At 44.0% G+C, this 18,905-nt stretch overlaps 1 protein-coding gene across 2 annotated transcripts in view; it reads right to left on the reverse strand.

The window, feature by feature from the left end:
• Positions 1-18,905, reverse strand: part of GRK3 (G protein-coupled receptor kinase 3) — a 127,073-nt gene that overhangs the window by 85,448 nt on the left and 22,720 nt on the right. For both annotated transcript variants that reach the window (XM_042963217.1, XM_042963216.1), the window contains exon 2: positions 15,646-15,722. In XM_042963217.1, coding sequence (XP_042819151.1) covers positions 15,646-15,722 — 77 coding nt within the window. The remainder of the gene's footprint in view (positions 1-15,645; positions 15,723-18,905) is intronic.

Here is an 18,905-nt window from a genome sequence, read left to right on the forward strand (position 1 = left end):
TTAAAAGGCAGAGATTAGAGGCCAGCTCTACCATGCACACATGAAAGGAAGTGTGGTTATATCCACAGTAGGGAATGCAGACATCAGAACAATCTATCAGGGTGAAAAACGACGTCTCACCAAGATAAGGAGGGAACGTGCGTTAACTGACATTAACAATCGCAATGTGCATGCACCTCTCAAGGGGGAGGGGGTCCAGCAATTCCACTCCAGCCACTTACCAAAAAGGAAGATGTGTTCACAACAAGGGGCACCTGGGTGGCGCAGTCGGTTAATTGCCCGACTCTTGATCTCGGCTCAGGTCACGATCTCACAGTTTGGGAGTTGAAGCCCCACACTGGGCTATGTGCTGACCGCACAAGAGCCTGCCTGGGATTCAGTCTCTCCTTCTCTCTGCCCTTTCCCCGCTTGTGCATGCTCTCTCTCTCAAAATAAATAAATAAACTTTAAAAAAAAAACTTTAAAAAGATGTGTTCACAACAAGGATAAAACGGGTAAAAATGTCAATAGTGGTTTCACTCATAATTGCCCCAAACTGAAAGCAATCCCAATGTCCATGAACACTGAATTGTGTTAAGTCCACACGATGGAATACTATTCAGCAAGAAAATAAACCAAGCCCTGAACAATCCACAATATGGATGGCTCTCCAGGAAGGACACTGTGCTTGGGCCAATTAGCCAGATACCAAAGAGTGCATGTTGTTGGACTCTGTTTAAACGTACTTCCAGAAAAGACAAATGTAATCCATTGTGATGAGAGCAGATCAGGGGTTGCCTGGGGCTGGGGGGGGGGGGGCAGCTGAATACAATGGGGCCAGGATGGTCTCTTTAAAGTGATAGAGGGGCTGGCTGGCTCAGTCCCTCAAGCTGCTGACTCTCGATTAAGGCTCAGGTCATGATCTCATAGTTTGTGAATTTAAGCCCCTGCATTGGGCTCTGAACTCTGCTTCAGATCCTGTCTCCCTCTTTCTGCCCCTGCTGCACTCACGCTTTTTCTCTCTCTCAAAAATAAATAAATGTTTAAAAAATTAAAAAAAATAAATAAATAAAGCAATGGAATTGGTCTATACGTATGGACTGTGGTAATAGTTATACCAGTGTACATTTCTGTCAAAAGTCAAACTCGGGGGAAAAAAGGGGGAGGCACCTGGGTGGCTCAGTCAGTTAAGCGTCCGACTTCGGCTCAGGTCATGATCTCGTGGTTCGTGAGTTCGAGCCGCACGTCAGTCTCTGTGCTGACAGAGCCTGGAACCCGCTTTGGATTCTGTGTCTCCCCCTCTCTCTCTGCCCCTTCCCTGCTCATGCTCTCTCTCTCTCTCTCTCTCTCAAGAATAAACATTAAAAAAATTGTTTTTTAATTTAAAAAAAAACACACAAGCATATAGCACGGTTAGCACAAAAGCAAGAAAAAAATCGGTGACAACTGGATCCTTACAGATGTGGTATCTCATGAGGAGGAAGTCAGGTATATTCTGAAAACCATAAATGAGAAGAAACAATGAGAGAAAAAGAAGGGCCCCCAAATCAGTGTTCCCAGCAAAGCTGTTCTGTTTCGGGTTCTTTTCCACCACTTCTGAGCCCACTTGCCGGTGTGAGAGTAGGAGCACAAAACAAAACGAATTCCGATTGTCTTAAATAGTCACAAATTGTATGGCAAGCAAATTGGATTCCTGAGAACAAACTCCAAAAGCCAATAATGATTTTTTTTTTTTTAAGTGATACTTGCATCCACACTCGAAGCAATGAAAATTTCCACTGGAAAACAAAAAACAAAAAACCACCAATTTCTGTGGAGAGTAAGTGCATCTTTACAAGGTAAGAATGTTTGCTTCTTTTATATTTTTTTTTTTAACGTTTATTTATTTTTGAGACAGAGAGAGACAGAGCATGAACGGGGGAAGGTCACAGAGAGAGGGAGACACAGAATCGGAAACAGGCTCCAGGCTCCGAGCCATCAGCCCAGAGCCTGACGCGGGGCTCGAACTCACGGACCGCGAGATCGTGACCTGGCTGAAGTCGGACGCTTAACCGACTGCGCCACCCAGGCGCCCCTGTTTGCTTCTTTTAAAAGTAGCCCTCTTTTCTTTGTGCTCCAGTTATAAACAGTCTCTTTGAGAGACTAGCACAAGTCAGTCTGCCCCACCTCGGCTGGGATTTATTTCTCTTCTGAGCCAGACCTGAAGAATGTTCTCTGCTCCTCAGCGAGCAGAAAGTGATTCAGAGTTGGAACAAAGCTCTAAGCTTACACGGATGACCTCAAACAATCAGGAAGAATGCAGAGGACGTGTGACAAGAGCCTTCGGCAAGTGACCCTGTGCAGATCAAGTTCCCTTAATTCCTGAGGGGCAGGAACAGACCCACTGCCCTCTGACCTGAGCCTTTTCTTCCCATTCTGGCCCTACCTGAACCGTTGGGCACTGTCTCCCCCCACCCCCTCCCCCCTCCCCCCCCCCAAGCCCCTCTGTCTCTCACTCTCCCACCGGCTTCACACCATGATTCCTTACAAATCTGGTCGTCAAGGCTGTAACTCCGTGACTTCTCCCACCGCCTCCAACCCCACTCACCAAAGGCCAGAATCACCTCCCGCTTCCACCCTGACCTCCCAGGCCCGTTTCCATGGCAGCTCGTCTGCTCTGTGAAGGCCTGAGAGAGTGCCAGCCCAGTGGTCGGGCCTCTCCTACGTCCCTGCTCACTCTGAGTAAAAGCCGACACCCTCGCGATGGCCTGCAAAGCCTGTCCGACCTCCCCCACCTGGCACTCCCACTCCCCACCTTGGCCGCAGCCTCTGGGCCTCCAGGCTGTCCGCCCACCATCGTGGCTCCTGAGTGAGGGTGTCTGCTGAACCCTCAGCCCGGACCTGCTCTCCCCAGATACACAGGGGCTCGGCTCCCTCACCTCCCCCAGGGATTTGTCCAACTGACCCCTTATAAGCAGTGCCTTCTCGAAACACTCCATCAGAAATGGCCACCAGCACACCCTTCCTCTCCATGGCTCTGCGAATCTCCACGACCTGTACCAGCATGGGGACAGTATGAGTTTGTCAGCCCGTCTCCCTGGGTACGATGGTAGCTCCACGAAGACACAGGCCTCAGAACTGTCCACAGATGCATTCTCACGGTACTTAGAAGAATGTGTCTGGCACACGATAAATTTTACTGAACAAATGGCTGAGTTTTTAGCAACAGATTTCAAACAAACTCTAATAACCACCCCATAGCACATCTCTGCAATTCCTGGTTTTGACTTTGACTAGAAGTAGAAATATTGACAAAAATCAACGATGAGGTATAAAAATCCTCAGAAAAAAAGGATTTCCAAAACAGCTAAAACCAGGGGCTATCCTCAGCACACTACCACATGACATTTCGTGATGCGTTTGGAGCTTTTAAAATCCTACAAGGGTCCCGTCATCCCCTTAACTGTCGGTTCTGAAAGCTGATGGACAGTTTTCCCAAGAGAGGTGATGCTTCCTGGATCCCTGGCATTCTCTAGCAATACATATGAAGACCCCACATTTGCTAATATCGCTAGAGCACACACACGCTTCCCCGAACGTATGTGGACCCTGCCAGGGAGAAAGCTATAAGGTTGAGTCAGCTACAGAGGCCTGCTGGGCGGCTAGGCTTCCCTCTCGGCTAAGAGAGTAGCCTGTCCACACTCGCCTTGGGATTTAAACTCGTGCCTCCTAGACATCACCGGAGTCCCTTCCATGAATCGCTGGGACTCCATGGGAGTAGTAACCACACTTCACTGGCACTTTCGATATTGACATGCCAGAGGTCTGTGCGCATCATATACGTTCTTTCGAAGGGTGAGCTGGCCGGGGGTGGGAAGCCTGATGTGGTCTTTACCTTCCCCCGTGTGCCTTTTTTGTTTAAAGAGATCTTCCTAGTACAGCACTTGATCAAAACATATTCGACTGTGAATGTCTCATTTCGCAAAGCATATAAGTACATCTGCTACCAAAAGATCTTTGTGCACTGCCCCCAAATTCTGGATTTTAGCATCATTATATATTAAATAAAATCGTAGGGTTGATATGTTATTTAAAAAAAAAAAAAGAGGCACTTCATCTCCATGCGAATTTCCACACTAACTTTTCCTGGTGACAGACAGACAGAACTTCCAATCCAGGCTTTGCCTCTTGGGGGGTAAGCGAACTTGGTCATATTCCTTTACCCAGCATGCGAAATGCTCAGGACAGTGTTTGGCACATAGGGAGCCATCGCCGTCTCAAACTAAAAGGAATTCCTACAAAGCAGGCTCAGAAGAAATCAGGGAGAATTAAATAGCAATTTAAGAGATCACAGATTGGGGCACCTGGGTGGCTCAGTCCGTTAAGTGACTGACTTGGGTTCAGGTCATGATCTCGAAGTTCAAACCCCGTGTTGGGCTCTGCGCTGACAGCTCAGAGCCCGGAGCCTGCTTTGGATTCTGCGTTTCCCTCTCTCTCTGCCCCTCCCCCTTTGATGTTTCTCTCTCTCTCTCTCTCTCTCTCTCTCTCTCTCTCTCAAAAATAAATAAACATTAAAAAAAAAACTTTTAAAGATCATGGATTGCCAGGCGGCAGATCAGGGGTCTAGCCATCCTACCGCGGCGTTCCTGTCGTTCTAGTGATTAGCAGATGCCAAAGTACTGTGTTATTCCAGTAAAACGTAGCTGTTCTGAATTTTTCTTGGAAGTGATCATTCTGGCTGATCTTCAAACCTGAAGATCTTTAAAGCTTTAAAAAGGAAAGCTTTAAGAGCTTTAAAAAGGAAAACCAGGGGTGCTTGGGTGGCTCAGTTGGTTAAGCGTCCAACTTCAATTCAGGTCATGATCTCGTGGTTCATGAGTTCGAGCCCCGAGTCGGGCTCAGGGCTGACAGCTCAGAGCCTAAAGCCTGCTTCAGATTCTGTGTCTCCCTCTCTCTCTGCTCCTCCTCTAGTTGTACTCTCTCTCAAAAATGAATATTAAAAAAAAAGGAAAACCAGCCTTAATAAACTTAAAAAAAAAAAAAAAGGTATTTTCATGCTCTTTGAAAGCTGCCTCAAATATCGCGGACATCCCAAATACTTAGAGTGGCAGAGAGTGCCTGCAGGGCAGGTGGTAGCCCCCAGCTCAGGCAGGGTCCTATGGGAGGAGCCGGGTAGATACCCAGCCTGCATGAGGCCAGCACAGGTAAGAAGTCAGCTGGAAAGACAGCCTGCTGGTAACAGGCAAGATGAAAATGTGCAGAATCGGTGCCCCTAACTTCCCCGAGTTCCCTCGCCAGGAGTTGCCAGTTGCTGCCTCGGCCTTTTCAATTGAAAATCCAATTAGCTGTGCTTAGTCAAGTGTTTATCTCTGCTTTTTGAAAGTTTAAGTGGATCTTTAACTCTTTCACTGGCTAAAAGTCTCCACAAAGGCATGTATAATTGATGCAGCACTGAATGGGGCCCTAGGTTTTTCTTCTCCGTGGTGGTTGGTTGCTTTCCTCTAGAGAAAGATATGATGGGGTGGGAGCCCGACTCTGTGACCCTCAATCAGGGCTGTTTGTAGGGGGAATGGCCTTCGCAGGGGCAGAAACATCCACTTCCAAACAAAGCTGGGCACAAAAACGGGGAGACAGAGATTGAAGCTGGTTCCCAGGTTCAGATTCCCCTCATTATAACCAAATGCAAAGAGATTCAATTTGCTATCATTTAACCCTGGCCTTTGAGTAAGGAGTTGCAGGGCTACAAGGTTTTTGGCAGATTTTAACCATCTATTATGTTTTGAAGCACAGAACACTTCAAGCAATATTTTTATAAATTAAAAAAAAAATTGATTGGAATCCCTGGTCTTTGAAATTAACAAAAGAATAATACTAAAATGTTTTATTCTGTGTTGTTTGTGGGTTTTTTTTTTTAACTATTTGGGTGGTCTTATATAATACCGATTTTTTAATAGGTACCCATGACATATCTGTGTCCATCTTTGTTTTTATAGAAACTGCTCAAAAATCTATTTGAAAGGTAGTAGTTTTTATTTTTCTAATGTACTCTTTCTATAATGAAACATATACTTGTGTCTCCAAAGCCCATAACAAGTATATTTCTTATGCCTTAACCCCAAGGTGCCAAATACAGTATATGCATTCTTGCTACATAAATGTGCTTTGAAATCATGCTAAATGTATTTGAGACCAACATAAGAAATATTTAAGAAATCAAAGTGAAAAGTAAAAACTGAAAAGGAAAGGCACCAGAATGGAAAGAAAGAAAGAAGTAAAATTGTTTTTATTCAGAGACAAGATTCTCTATAGGGAAAATCCTAAGGAATTCACACACACACGTGTGCACACGTGCATGCACACACACCTACGCACAAATCTCTAGAATTAATAAACTAGTTCATCAAGATGGCAGGATCCAAGGTCACCGTACAAAAACCCATTCTATTTCCACGTGCTAGCGATGAAGAGCCAAAAATGAAATTAAGGAAACAAGTCCGTTCAAAATAGCACCAAAAAACATGAAAATACTTGGGAATAAATGTAATGTGACGCGAGAGACTGAAAGCCACAAAGCACGCCTAAGAGAAATTAGAGATGACCTAAATAAATGCAGAGACATTTCATTTTCACGGATCGGCATACTTCATGCTGTTAAAATGGCCATTCTCTCCACGTTGATCTGTAGCTATAACATAATCCCTATGGAAATCCCAGCAGAATTTTTTTTTTTTTTTGCAGAAAATCTGATGCTAAAATTCGTATCAAAATGTAAAGGATTCAGGATAGCCAAAAACAATTCTCAAAAAAAAAAAAATGTAGAAAGAAAGAAAAAAGAATAAAGTGGGAGGATTTTTATTTCCTGATTTCAAAACTTACCCCAAAGCTACAGTAATGAGGACAGTGTGGCACTGGCCTAAGGCAGAGATCAATGGAACAAAATTGAGAGTCCAGAATAAATCCATTTTATGGTCAATTAATTTTCAACAAAGGTGCCAGGACAATTCAATGTGGAAAAGAAATGTTTTTTCAACAAATGCATCCAGACAATTGGATATCTACATGCAGAAAAAAAAAAAAAAGATGAACTTAAAACATTATCTCACATCATACGCAAAAACTAACTCAAAAATCAACCAAAGACCTAAATGTGAGAGCTAAAATGATAGAACATCTAGAAGAAAAATAGAAGAAAATCTTCATGGCATTCAGGTAGGCAGAAAAGTTCCTAGATATGACCCAAAAGTACAATTTTTAAATAAGATACCCTTATCTCACAAATACGCAAAAACTAACTCAAAAATCAACCAAAGACCTAAATGTGCGAGCTGAAATGATAAAACATCTAGAAGAAGAATAGAAGAAAATCTTCATGGCATTCAGGTAGGCAGAAAGTTCCTAGATAAGACACAAAAGTACAATTTTTAAAAACGTATGAATTGGGTTTCATCAGAATTAAAACGTTCAGTGCTTCAGAAGTCACCATTAAGAAATGAGAAAATCAATTTCTTAAATGGACCGAAAGATTTCAATAGGCACTTCACCAAAGATATAAGAAGGCTAATGCCCAATCACGTTCAGGGCCACTAATGGTTAGGGAAATACAAATGAAGACCACAATGAAACATCACTTCACACCCACAAGAATGGCTTTGGCCAGAAAGACAACAGCAAGCCTGGATGCGGTTATGGCAAGCCTGGTCCTCCAGAACCTGCGGGTGAGAATGTCAAGAAGTGCGGTCTCTTTGCAAAACAACAGCGATTTCTGAAAAGGTTAACCCTGAATTTGTCAGATATCCCAGCAGTTCCGAAGCTCCTAGTTATACACCTAAGAGAGATGGAAACAGGTGTCCACACTGGCACATGACCACTCACAGCAGCATCGTTTGTAACAAACAGTGGGAGTAATCTGAGTGTCCATCAACCAAATGGCGGGTAGATAACCAATTCTGTGGTCTATCCATAGGATGGAATATTAATTCAGCCACAGAAGGGTTGGTGAAGGATGGGTACGCACAGTGTGGTTGAGCCTCCAAAATCTTATGCTAAATGAAAGAAGCCAGAACCAAAAGACTACAGTCTACATATGGCAGGCTTCCGCTGGCACAAACGGGAGTCAGTGTGATAAACGGAGATGATCCGGTGGCAATAGGTGACGTAATGTTACATAAGCCAGGTTGTTCTTCCTACACGAGGGTAACATTTGCATACTTCATGAATTAAGTACCTATTTTGGAGTCTCCTTATAATCAGACGCACTGCCCTCTAATGAGACTGGCTAGGCAGACAGGAGCTAAGTAGATTGTCGACAGACAGATGGAATTTATCAAAAGCCATGCGCCTCACTTGCATATGATGAGATTATTTCAGTGTATCTTACTGAAGAAAATGGTAACAAAATCTTAACCCCAATTGGTAAAGTGGTCTGTCTTTCAATAATCGGTATCTCTTTAAAACCATTCTTCAGATAAGCCAAACCAAGAACACTGTGTCCGTACCGAAATGAGTGTAGGTTTTACTGATAGCAAATTAGGAATCAGCATAATTGATGTCTGTTAAGACATACAATTTCCGTTTAAGAAGGAGAAAAGAAGGAGAAAAGCAGCCTGTCACTTAATCTTTTTTATTCTGAAAACTGGCAATTAAAAACAAAGACTTGGCGGGGACGCCTGGGGCGGCTCAGTTGGTTAGGCTTCGGACTTCAGCTCAGGTCAAGATCTCATGGCTTCTGAGTTCAAGCCCCACTTCAAGCTCTGTGTTGACAGCTCAGAGTCTGCAGTGTGCTTCGGATTCTGTGTCTCCGTCTCTCTGCCCTTCCCCCACTCGTTCTCTCTCTCATTCTCTCTCAAAACTAAATAAACATTAAAAAAAATAAAAACAGGGGCGCCTGGGTGGCGCAGTCGGTTGAGCATCCGACTTCAGCCAGGTCACGATCTCGCGGTCCGTGGGTTCGAGCCCCGTGTCAGGCTCTGGGCTGATGGCTCGGAGCCTGGAGCCTGTTTCCGATTCTGTGTCTCCCTCTCTCTCTGCCCCTCCCCCGTTCATGCTCTGTCTCTCTCTGTCCCAAAAATAAATAAAAAACGTTGAAAAAAAATTAAAAAAAAAATAAATAAAAACAAAACAAAAACAAAGACAGGGCACCTGGGTGGCTCGGTCGGTTAAGCCAAGTCATGATCTCAGCTCAAGTCACGATCTCACGGTTTGTGAGTTTGAGCCCCACGTCGGGCTCTGCGCTGACAACAGAGAGCCTGCTTGGAATTTTCTCTCCCTCTCTCTCTCTGCCCCTCCCCACTCATGCTCTCTCTCTCTCAAAATAAATAAACTTAAAAAATAATAAAATGAAAACAAAGACTTAAGCATCTACCCTATTTTGTAGTGCTGTGTAACAAACCACCACAAACTCGGTGACTTGAAAGCACCACTCCTTCCTGACTCACAATTTTTGAGGACACAAATCCTGGCAGGCTCCTGGGTTTCCCGTTTAGGGGCTCACAAGGCCCAAATCAAAGTTTTGGCAGGCTGGGGACTTATCTAGAGGCTCCCGGGGTCAGGCGCATTCAACCTCGTGCAGATTGCTGGCAGAATTCAGTTCCTATGGTCGTAGGACTCAGGTCCTGGCTTCCTGGTCGGCTCCTAGCCAACACCCACCGTCTTCTCACGTGGTCCCCTCCACCTGCAGAGTTGGGAAAGCCATGTCCAATCATTCTTGTGCTTCGCTCTCTCTGACTTCCTCTTCTGCCAGCCTGAGGAAATTCTCTGCTTTTTAAAGGGCTGGTGTGAGTAGATTAAGCCCACCCGGAACACAGTCCTGGCTTCCTCTGTAAAATCTCTTGCTGGATTACTTGCGGGAGTGACGTCATGAGGCCAAAGTCACGGGCCTCGCCTTCAAGTTCGGCCAACTGCACCTGCCTTTTCCTGAACTATATTTAAAGGCAACCAAATAGCCTTCGTGGATGAGCAGCCATAATAAATATGGAAAGAATGGCATAATCAGAACCCCCCCTCCCCCCGCCAATCTGGCAACTTCCTAAAAAAAAAATAACTGATTTAGGCAACCAGTGTCAATGAAAATGAAACGCATGGCAGACGACAGCGTGATGAGGAGCTGACAACTGACCACATCTGAACTCACTTTAGAGACAGCACTACAGAGCGACAGCTCCGTGTCATGTGCTTCCTGCCACAAAGTGCACAGCGCCACCTGCAAAGCACTCTTGCCACAAAAGTCGAACCAATCTAATACGCTGTTAGAGCTAACTTCCAATTTATAGGAAATACAGAAAACGGAAGTGTAATTTAAATAATCCCATGAAGAAGCAAAGAGAAAAATTCAGAATGTGGAACATTCTACAATACAACGGGCCCAGTTTCTTCAAGAAGTCCGTTACCTGTGTGTGGGAAGGGGAGGGGAGGAGGGGGAAACACCTGTTCTAGATTAAAAGAGACATTATTACCAACTACAATATAAGAACATTCTTTGATCCTGAATCAAACAAACCAAGAGTAGAAGGGCATTTTTAAGTTACTCAGAAAAAATGGGGGGTGCCCGAGTGGCTCAGTGGGTTGAGTGTCTGACTTCAATTTGGTTCAGGTCATGGTCCCGGGGATCATAGGATCAAGCCCTGCATCAGGCTCCAAGTTAAGCATGGGGCCTGCTTGGGATTCTTTCTCTCTCTCTCTCTCTCTCTCTCTCTCTCTCTGTGCCCCCCTGCCCCCGCTACTCAAATTCTCTCTCTCTAAAAGAAAAAAAAAACTAAAGAAAAATATAAATATAGACTTGGAATTACAGTAAGAACCATAATCAGATATTAAACTAAGAATCATCATTTTCTTTTCTTTTTTTTTTTTTTAAATATTTATTCTGGGGAGAGCACAAGTGGGGGAAGGGCAGAGAGAAGGGGACAGAGAATCTGAAGTGGGCTCTGTGCTGACAGCAGTGAGCCCAATGGGGGGCGCAAACTCATGAACCGCGAGATCATGACCTGAGCTGAAGTCAGATGCCCAATCAACTGAGCCACCCAGGTGCCCCAAGAATCATCGTTTTCATTGGTTGGGGTAGAAACTAAAGTTGTATAAGAAAACATTCGTAGTCTTTACAGATGGATATAGGGCTGAAACTCTATAAAGAGTTTGCTAATTGCTTAAAATATTTTGGCGGGGTGCCTGGGTGGCTCAGTTGGTTAAGCATCAGACTCTAGACTTCAGCTCAGGTCATGATCTCACAGTTCGTGAGTTCAAGCCCCACAGTGGGCTCTGTGCTGACACTGCAGAGCCTGCTTGGGATTCTCTCTCTCTCTCCCTCTCTTTCTCTGTCTCTCCCCTGTTTGCACAATCTCTCTCTCTCTCTCTCTCAAAATAAATAAATAAACTTAAAAAATATATATTTTGGTAGCCATGCAAAGAAAGGATGAACAAGGAAAATGTTGTAAAATAAAAAATCTGGCTGACAAACATATATGGGGGGTTATTAGTCTAATTTTGGGCATGACTAGATATTTTTATTTTAATTTTTATTTATTTATTTATTTAGAGAGACAGCATGCATCCAAGTGGGGGAGGAGCAGAGAGAGAGGGATAGAGAATCCCACGCAGGATCCATACCAGCACAGAGCCCAACGTGGGGCTCGATCTCAGGACCCTGAAATTATGACCTGAGCCAAAATCGAAAGTCAGACGCTTAAACCCGGGCACCCCCACATTTTTTCTGAGTAACTTAAAAATGCCCTTCTACTCTTGGTTTGTTTGATTCAGGATCCAAAGAATGTTCTTATATTGTAGTTGGTAATAATGTCTCTTTTAATCTAGAACAGGTGTTTCCCCTCCTCCCCTCCCCTTCCCACACACAGGTAATGGATTTCTTAAAGAAACTGGGCCCGTTGTATTGTAGAATGTTCCACATTCTGAATTTTTCTTTGCTTCTTCATGGGATTATTTAAATTACACTTCCGTTTTCTGTATTTCCTGTAATTATAATTTATAATTATAAAAAATTATAAATTTTTATACTGAACAATTTCATTTCAGGGTTTCATTCACAGAGCATCTGCTGAGAACCAATCCCTGTGTTAAGGGCTTTGCAGACATTTCTTGCTGCATCCTCACAACTGCCTTATGCAGCAGATAGTGTTTTCACTCCCTTTTCATAGCTCAGAAAACTTAACGAAACATCAACCAGTTTGGGGTATAGCCAACAGGCCGGCGCATCGCCCGTCATCTCAACAAAGCTTCGGAGACTGAGTAAACTTTTCCATTTCACAAAGGGTTTCTGCACGCAGGCTGCAGCACAGGTTGGCGGGCAGCTCCCCCAAACCAGGCGCTAACCTCAGCACAGGGGAGGGTGGGAGGTGCCGGACGAGAGAAAAGGGGCTGACTGATAGGCAGGGGATACACGGTGAAAGGGAAACAACAGAACGACAGAAAATCAACAAGTTGGTGACACATGGAGACAGTCATGGAAAGGGGCGGATGAACAGATGGGAGAAACAAAGGCAAAAGGCGGTGGGCGGGACGGGGGAGGGGGTGAGGGGGAGCGAAATGGGAAGAAAAGAAGACCTAGAGAGCAGGACAGATTCACTCCAACCACAGGCCACCGTCCCTCACACCAGCTGAAAAGGAGAACCCTACAGGGCAGGAGGAAGGACCAGACGGACACTGAATGTACAGCGATGTCCGGACGTAACTACAGACGTGTGTTTGGCGACGTTACCACGCACTCTTGTCTCCCCATCCCGCCCCCCCCCCGCCCCCCGTCCCACGATTGCTGCTCTTTCCTGTGACCTTCCAAGTTCAGACCTAGCTTCCTCTGCCCAGCTCCAAGCTCACGAAGGGGAAGGAAGGGAAGAGGAAGGAATCATTTATTCATTTAAGCAACTTTCAAATTCTTCAAAACAGCTTCACCGAGAGAATTCACAGGCCATCAGTGCCCAAGGAAGCTGCTCGCGAGGCAGAACCTGTGTGGCTGAGGCCAGGACGCAAGGCCACCTTAATGCCAGTAAGGGCCTCCGATCAAGGGCCCCTGGGGTCATCTTCGGGTAAGGGTTGGATCAAAACAATGGGAAGGAAAGACATGTCTGGGAGCCTGCATGTGTGCTGCGGGGACGGCGGACAGGAGCGGGGTGAGGATCAGAAAACACAACGGGAGAAATAACCTTCAGTGCATTTCACAGACTGGCACGAGAGTGCAGGCGACAGCGGGTTCGTCACAATCTTCCAGTGTGCCTTAGTAACAGGGAACCACCCGCTCGCATCACAGGTTGAGAAACACCTTCCTCTCGTAGCAACATTATGTATAATAGGCAAAAAGTGGAAATAACCCAAACATCCGCCGACGGATGAGTGGATGAACAACACGCGCACAGCCACATCTTATGGAATATCACCGAGCATAAAAAGGAATGCCACCACATGGAGGAACCTTTAAAATATGAGAGAAGCCCCATGCAAAGGCCACGCATCGTCTGATTCCATCCGGGAGGAATGTCCACGCTGGGCGAATCCACAGGGGCAGGAATCAGATTCGTGGTATCTCAGGGTGGGGGTGGGGGTGCTGATGGGTATGGAGCCTCTTCTGGGGGTGTTGGAAACGTTCTAAGATGAGGCTGGGTTCGGGGCTGCACGACTCTGTGAACACGCTAAAAACTGCTGAACTGCAAACGTGAAACGAGAGAGACGCCGTGGCAAGTAGCTCTCAACAGAGCTGTAGACCTATTTTTAAATTTCAACTAATAAATAAGGCGTTTCTTTCTTCCCTTGTTTCCCAAAGACACAAATTTCTCTCTCGTTACTGTGAGAGTTTTGTTTTCCATTCTTTCGTACAAAAGCAGAAGCAAAGCGGGGGGGGGGGGGGGGCGTTTATTTATATAGATGACAGTTAACCAAACGCCGTGAACGCAAGGAGAAGCAGCAATGAAGCATGAGATGAAAGTCAAAGTCTTTCGACCGCTCCGTTCCATAGCCAAATCCCGACGCTCGATGCTCGGGATGTGAGATTTCTAGGTAGCTACGGGCCGCTAGCTTTCCACACATTGTGCTCTGAGCACAGACAGGGCAGTACTCCACCTGCTTCTCCGGGGAACGGCATCCAGCTTTTCACCACTGAATGTCAGGGGCTGTGAAAGAAGCTCTATCGCCTTCATAGATGGCTAAGTTTTGGAGGCTAGCTAAAAAGTCTGCCAAAATCCGAAGGCTTTTCTGCACTGGTTTCTACTTTAGTTGAACACAAGAGAGCATCATGCCGCTTTCTTAAAAAAAACAAAAAACTATCCAGTTCTCACAGGGTGACCCTCAGCAGTACATTTTATATTCATTGTTTCCTTTCCAAGAGCCTTTACAGAATGGCTGGACAAGGAGAACTACAAGTCAGAATAAGTCACTTCACCGACCTGAGTCTATGACTCCTTACTTATAAGGAGGAGGGCTGCCCACAATTACTTCCAAGGATATTCAGTCCCAAGGGGATCGGCCATTGTGGGTCTGTGAATCACAGAGACAGGACTAAATGCAGAAACGGAGTTCCAGGAAAGTTTTGTATAACCAGTTTCTTGCAATTTTAATAAAGTCATTTCCTCGAGTATTAAAGTCATTTAAAAATGATGCCACAGTTCCTCGGCAAATCTTATCTGAGTAATTGTGGGAGGCAAGTAAAGGGAAGGAAAGAAGGTTCCAATTCTCTCGTATTCAGCTAAGGTGATTTCATGTGAAATCCTGGAATTATCTGTTTATCACATTACTATGGGCAGATTAACAAAATACCCAGCTGGCAGGCCAAACGATGAATCCTATCTGAGTTGAGAATAAAAATATAGTGTAGGAAACTTCTGGACAGCAGGAACCGATTTGGGGGGATGAAAAAAAGAAAGTATGTGGACTCCAGCTCTTATCTAACCTCTAAACAAACTGCCAGCCCTTCGGAAGCATAATACTCCAATGCTCCCCAAGCCCTGGAACCTCACACTAGAGCTATTCCTGTCCAGTCCTAACTTCTCCAAGCACTAGCTGCTGGTAATCGGAGAACACGCCTGTACATCCACACACTTGCTCCGGCCAAGCCCAGCACTGCCCAGAACTGGGTACCAGCTAGAGAGAAATGGATCCTTGACCTCTATGCACACAACAGGAGAGTCCTGGTGACCTGCTAACTAAGGCTCAGGGATAAGCCTTACTTACTGAATGGAGCCTCAGGGATAAGAGTAATTGATGGGGAACTGACAATAAGGAGCAGTGTGTAAAGCCTGTCAGCCAGTGAAAGCGGATGAGATCAAGTGCGCCAGCCCCACACTTTGCAAGGAGCCGGCCAAACACAGGAGTGCAACATGTTTATGAAGACACGGGCCACCTCCTTGTGATCACGGAGAGGACAACAGCAGTGAGGAAAGGTGGGGACCTCGGAAGCGGGTCCGAAACCCAGAGCACTTCTTTCTGGTTACCAACTACCCAATCCTTTGATTTGGCAACCCCCAAACTGTCTTAAACCCTCGAATCGAGCTAGTCTGTCTCCCAAGAGCTTATTCACAAGGTCTGTTACTAGGGATGGAAGTAACCATTACGTATCTTATTGCTACATGAAATGTCCTTCATTCCCAGCCAGAGCTATAAAAGCATATAAAGCATGAAAGGCTGCATTTACACATAACTGTGATGCCACCTGAAACCACCATTAGACTGTATGCCAAATGAGTAAGTGGGACTTACCAATTTTCTGGTTAAAAATCTTGTCAAAGGTTATTTCATTTCTCTCCTGGAGGTACTTCTGCATCACACTCCGGATACTAAAAGAGAAGAGGGACACAGTTTTAACGGTGACAGCCTGCATCATGAGAAACCATCCCTAGTGTGGACAATACGTGAATGTCTTAACTCAAGGATGCTGGCTGGAGAGAGCCCTCTTACTGACAGCCGTGATCGCACGGCCGGCTGACTACACTTAAAGCTGGGAGCATCATGGCTCCAGCTGGTATCCTGTCCTGTGACTCAGGGCCAACCTGACGTGTAGACACTGGACCAAAAATAACCCCAGGGCTGTGGGAACGCTCACCCTCAACACCACCGTTCTCAAAATACATACAAGTGTGTGCGCACATGTGACACATTCCGCTAATGGATTAATGAGCTCTTTCTGAAACAAAAGCAAATGTTCCTTGGATGCATGACTGCGATTTTTAAAAACCACATTTCTATACATCAACAATAAACAGTGAGAAAACATAATTAGAAGAAGACTTCACTTAACGATAAAATAAGAAACACCAAATGCCTTGAAATAAACCCTTCAAAACATGGGCAAGGACTTTATGGGGAAAATTACAAAATGTACTGAGAGACATCACCGAAAATCGTAATAAACGGAAAAGAACACCATAGTTATGAACAGAAAGATTTAGTATTGCAAAAATTCAACATCTATCCAAGTTTATCTGTGAAATCAATTCAAACCCCATCAATATTCCACAGAGTTTTTCACAGAACATAGAAACGATTAGTCTTTATAAACTGTATCCAGAACAACACGGGATCAAGGAGAGCAAAAACATTTATGAAGAAAGAGAATAATAAGAACAGGGCTTATTATGAAATTAAAATAATTAAGACAGGATAAACAAATTGATCAATGAAATGGAATAGAGAGCACATAAATATGGAACTTTAATATATAAGCAGCAAGGCAGAGAAATGGAGAAGCTAAGGATTATTCTGTAAGTGAACGAAAAGTGAATATCCAAATGGAAAAAGTAGAGACTGAGTCTCTATCATCCACTGGTGGGGGAAAAAATTGGCATTAGCAGCTCCCTCTTGAAAACAAACTGATTAAGGGGTGCCTGGGTGGCTCAGTTGGTTAAGTGTCCGACTTTGGCTCAGGTCATGATCTCACAGTTCATGAGTTTGAGCCCCGCGTCGGGCTCTGTGCTTATAGTTCAGAGCCTGCAGTCTGCTTCAGATTCTGTGTCTCCCTCCCTCTCTGCCCCTCCCCCATGCACACTCTGTCTCTCTCTGTCTCTCAAAAATGAATACATGTTAAAAAAATTTTTAAACAAACTGAGGTATAATTTATATACGGTTAAATGCATATTTAAGTGTACCAACAGATGAGTTTTTCACATATAACTACTACCCTAATCAAGACGTAGAATATTTCTATCACCCCAAAAGATGCCCCTTTGCAATCAGTCTCCCCATACTCTAAGATCCAAGCAAATACTGATCTCCTTTCTTTTAGTATGGTTTACCTCCTCCAGTTTGAGAATTTTACATAAATAAAACTACACAATATGTTGTCGTGTGTCTGACTTCTTTCACTTGACATAAGCAAGCTTCATCCATAGTGTTGTGCACTAAGTATTTAGGCCCTTCTCATCGCCAAGTAGTATGTCATTGCATGAATACTCCACCATTTATCCATTCATCTGTTGACAGACAATTGGGTTGTCTCCAGCCTGAGGCTATTGCAAATAAAGCCGCCTTAAATATCTGTGTGTAAGTCTTTTTACAGGCACGTTTTCATTTCTCATGGGTAAATATCCAGGAGTAAAACTGTTGGTCACATGGTTAATTATATTTAACATTATGAAAAACCTGCTGAATGATATTCCAAACTGACTGTATGATGTTACATCCCCACCAGCAACACATGAAGTCCCAGTTGCTCTGTATTCCTTGCCAACACTTTGGTTGTCAGTCTTTTCGGTTTTAGCCACTGTTAGGCAGTGTAGTGGTAGCTTATTTTAATTAGGATCTCGCTAATGGGTAAGGATGTTGAGTACGTTTGGACACGATTATTGGAGTACTTCTATCTCCTGTGAGGCATGGGGTGAAGTCTTTTGCCTACCTTTTAATTGAGTTACTTGTCTTATGACTCAATTGTAAAATTTCTATGTCCTGGAATCGAGTCTAGTGTCCGATTTACATGATCATAATATTTTCACCCAGTCCATACCCTGTCTTCACTTTCTTCATGAAGTCCTTCTAAGAGCACAAGTGTCTAGTCAATGAGTTCCGATTTATTATTTCTTTGATGGACCACACTAAGAAATCTTATGCATCTGAAGGTAATAAAGATTTTTAACCTGGTATTTCCCTTTAGACATTTTAAAGTTCTAGCTTCAATGTGTACGTCTAAGATCCATTTCAGGTTAATTTTTGTGTATGATACAAAGTAAAACCTTAAGGTTCTTTTTTTCTTCCTAATACCTCGCTATTCCGATATCATTTGCTGGGGTAAAAAAAAAAAAAAAAGTATCCTTACTCCATTGAATTATCCTGGCACCTTTTTTTGATACAACACTAAATTTGGGAAGGTCTTTCATTAGGCTATCCTGTATCATTGATTTGTATGTCTACTCTTACATCAATACTATATTTTCTTGACTTTAGAGGTTTAGAGTATGTCTTGAAATCAGGTACCTCAATTTGGTTTTACTGCCTTTGTGGAGTTTTTGGTTGGTTCGTTTGTTCGTTTTTTGGCTATCCTAGGTTTGTTACATTTCCATGTAAGTTTTTCCCCAGAAATTTCTGCCCAGAAAAAGCCTGATGGGGCTTGGATTGGGATTGTGCTGAATCTATAGATCAGTTTGTGGGTATTGACCTCTTAGTAATAATAAGTGTAGAATCCGTAAGTATGATATGTTTCTTCACTAATCTATGTCTTTAATTTCTCACATCACTATTTTGTAGCTTTCAGTATAGAAGTCTGGTCTTTTTTTTTGCAATAGCTTTCTCTGGTTTTGATATCCAGATACTATGATTCATAAGAGGAGATGGGAATAATTCCTTTCTCCTCTATTCTCTGGATGAGTTGGTGCCCGACAATGTTAATTATTCCTTAAATGTTTGATAGAACTCATCAGTGAAGCCACGTGAGCCTAGAATTTTCTTTGCGGGAAGGTTTTGAAATTACACACTCCATTTCTTTCCTAGATATAGGGCTATTTATATTTTCTGTTTCTTCTTGTATTAGC

This window comes from Panthera tigris, chromosome D3, assembly GCF_018350195.1.
Source record: "Panthera tigris isolate Pti1 chromosome D3, P.tigris_Pti1_mat1.1, whole genome shotgun sequence".
NCBI lineage: Eukaryota > Metazoa > Chordata > Mammalia > Carnivora > Felidae > Panthera > Panthera tigris.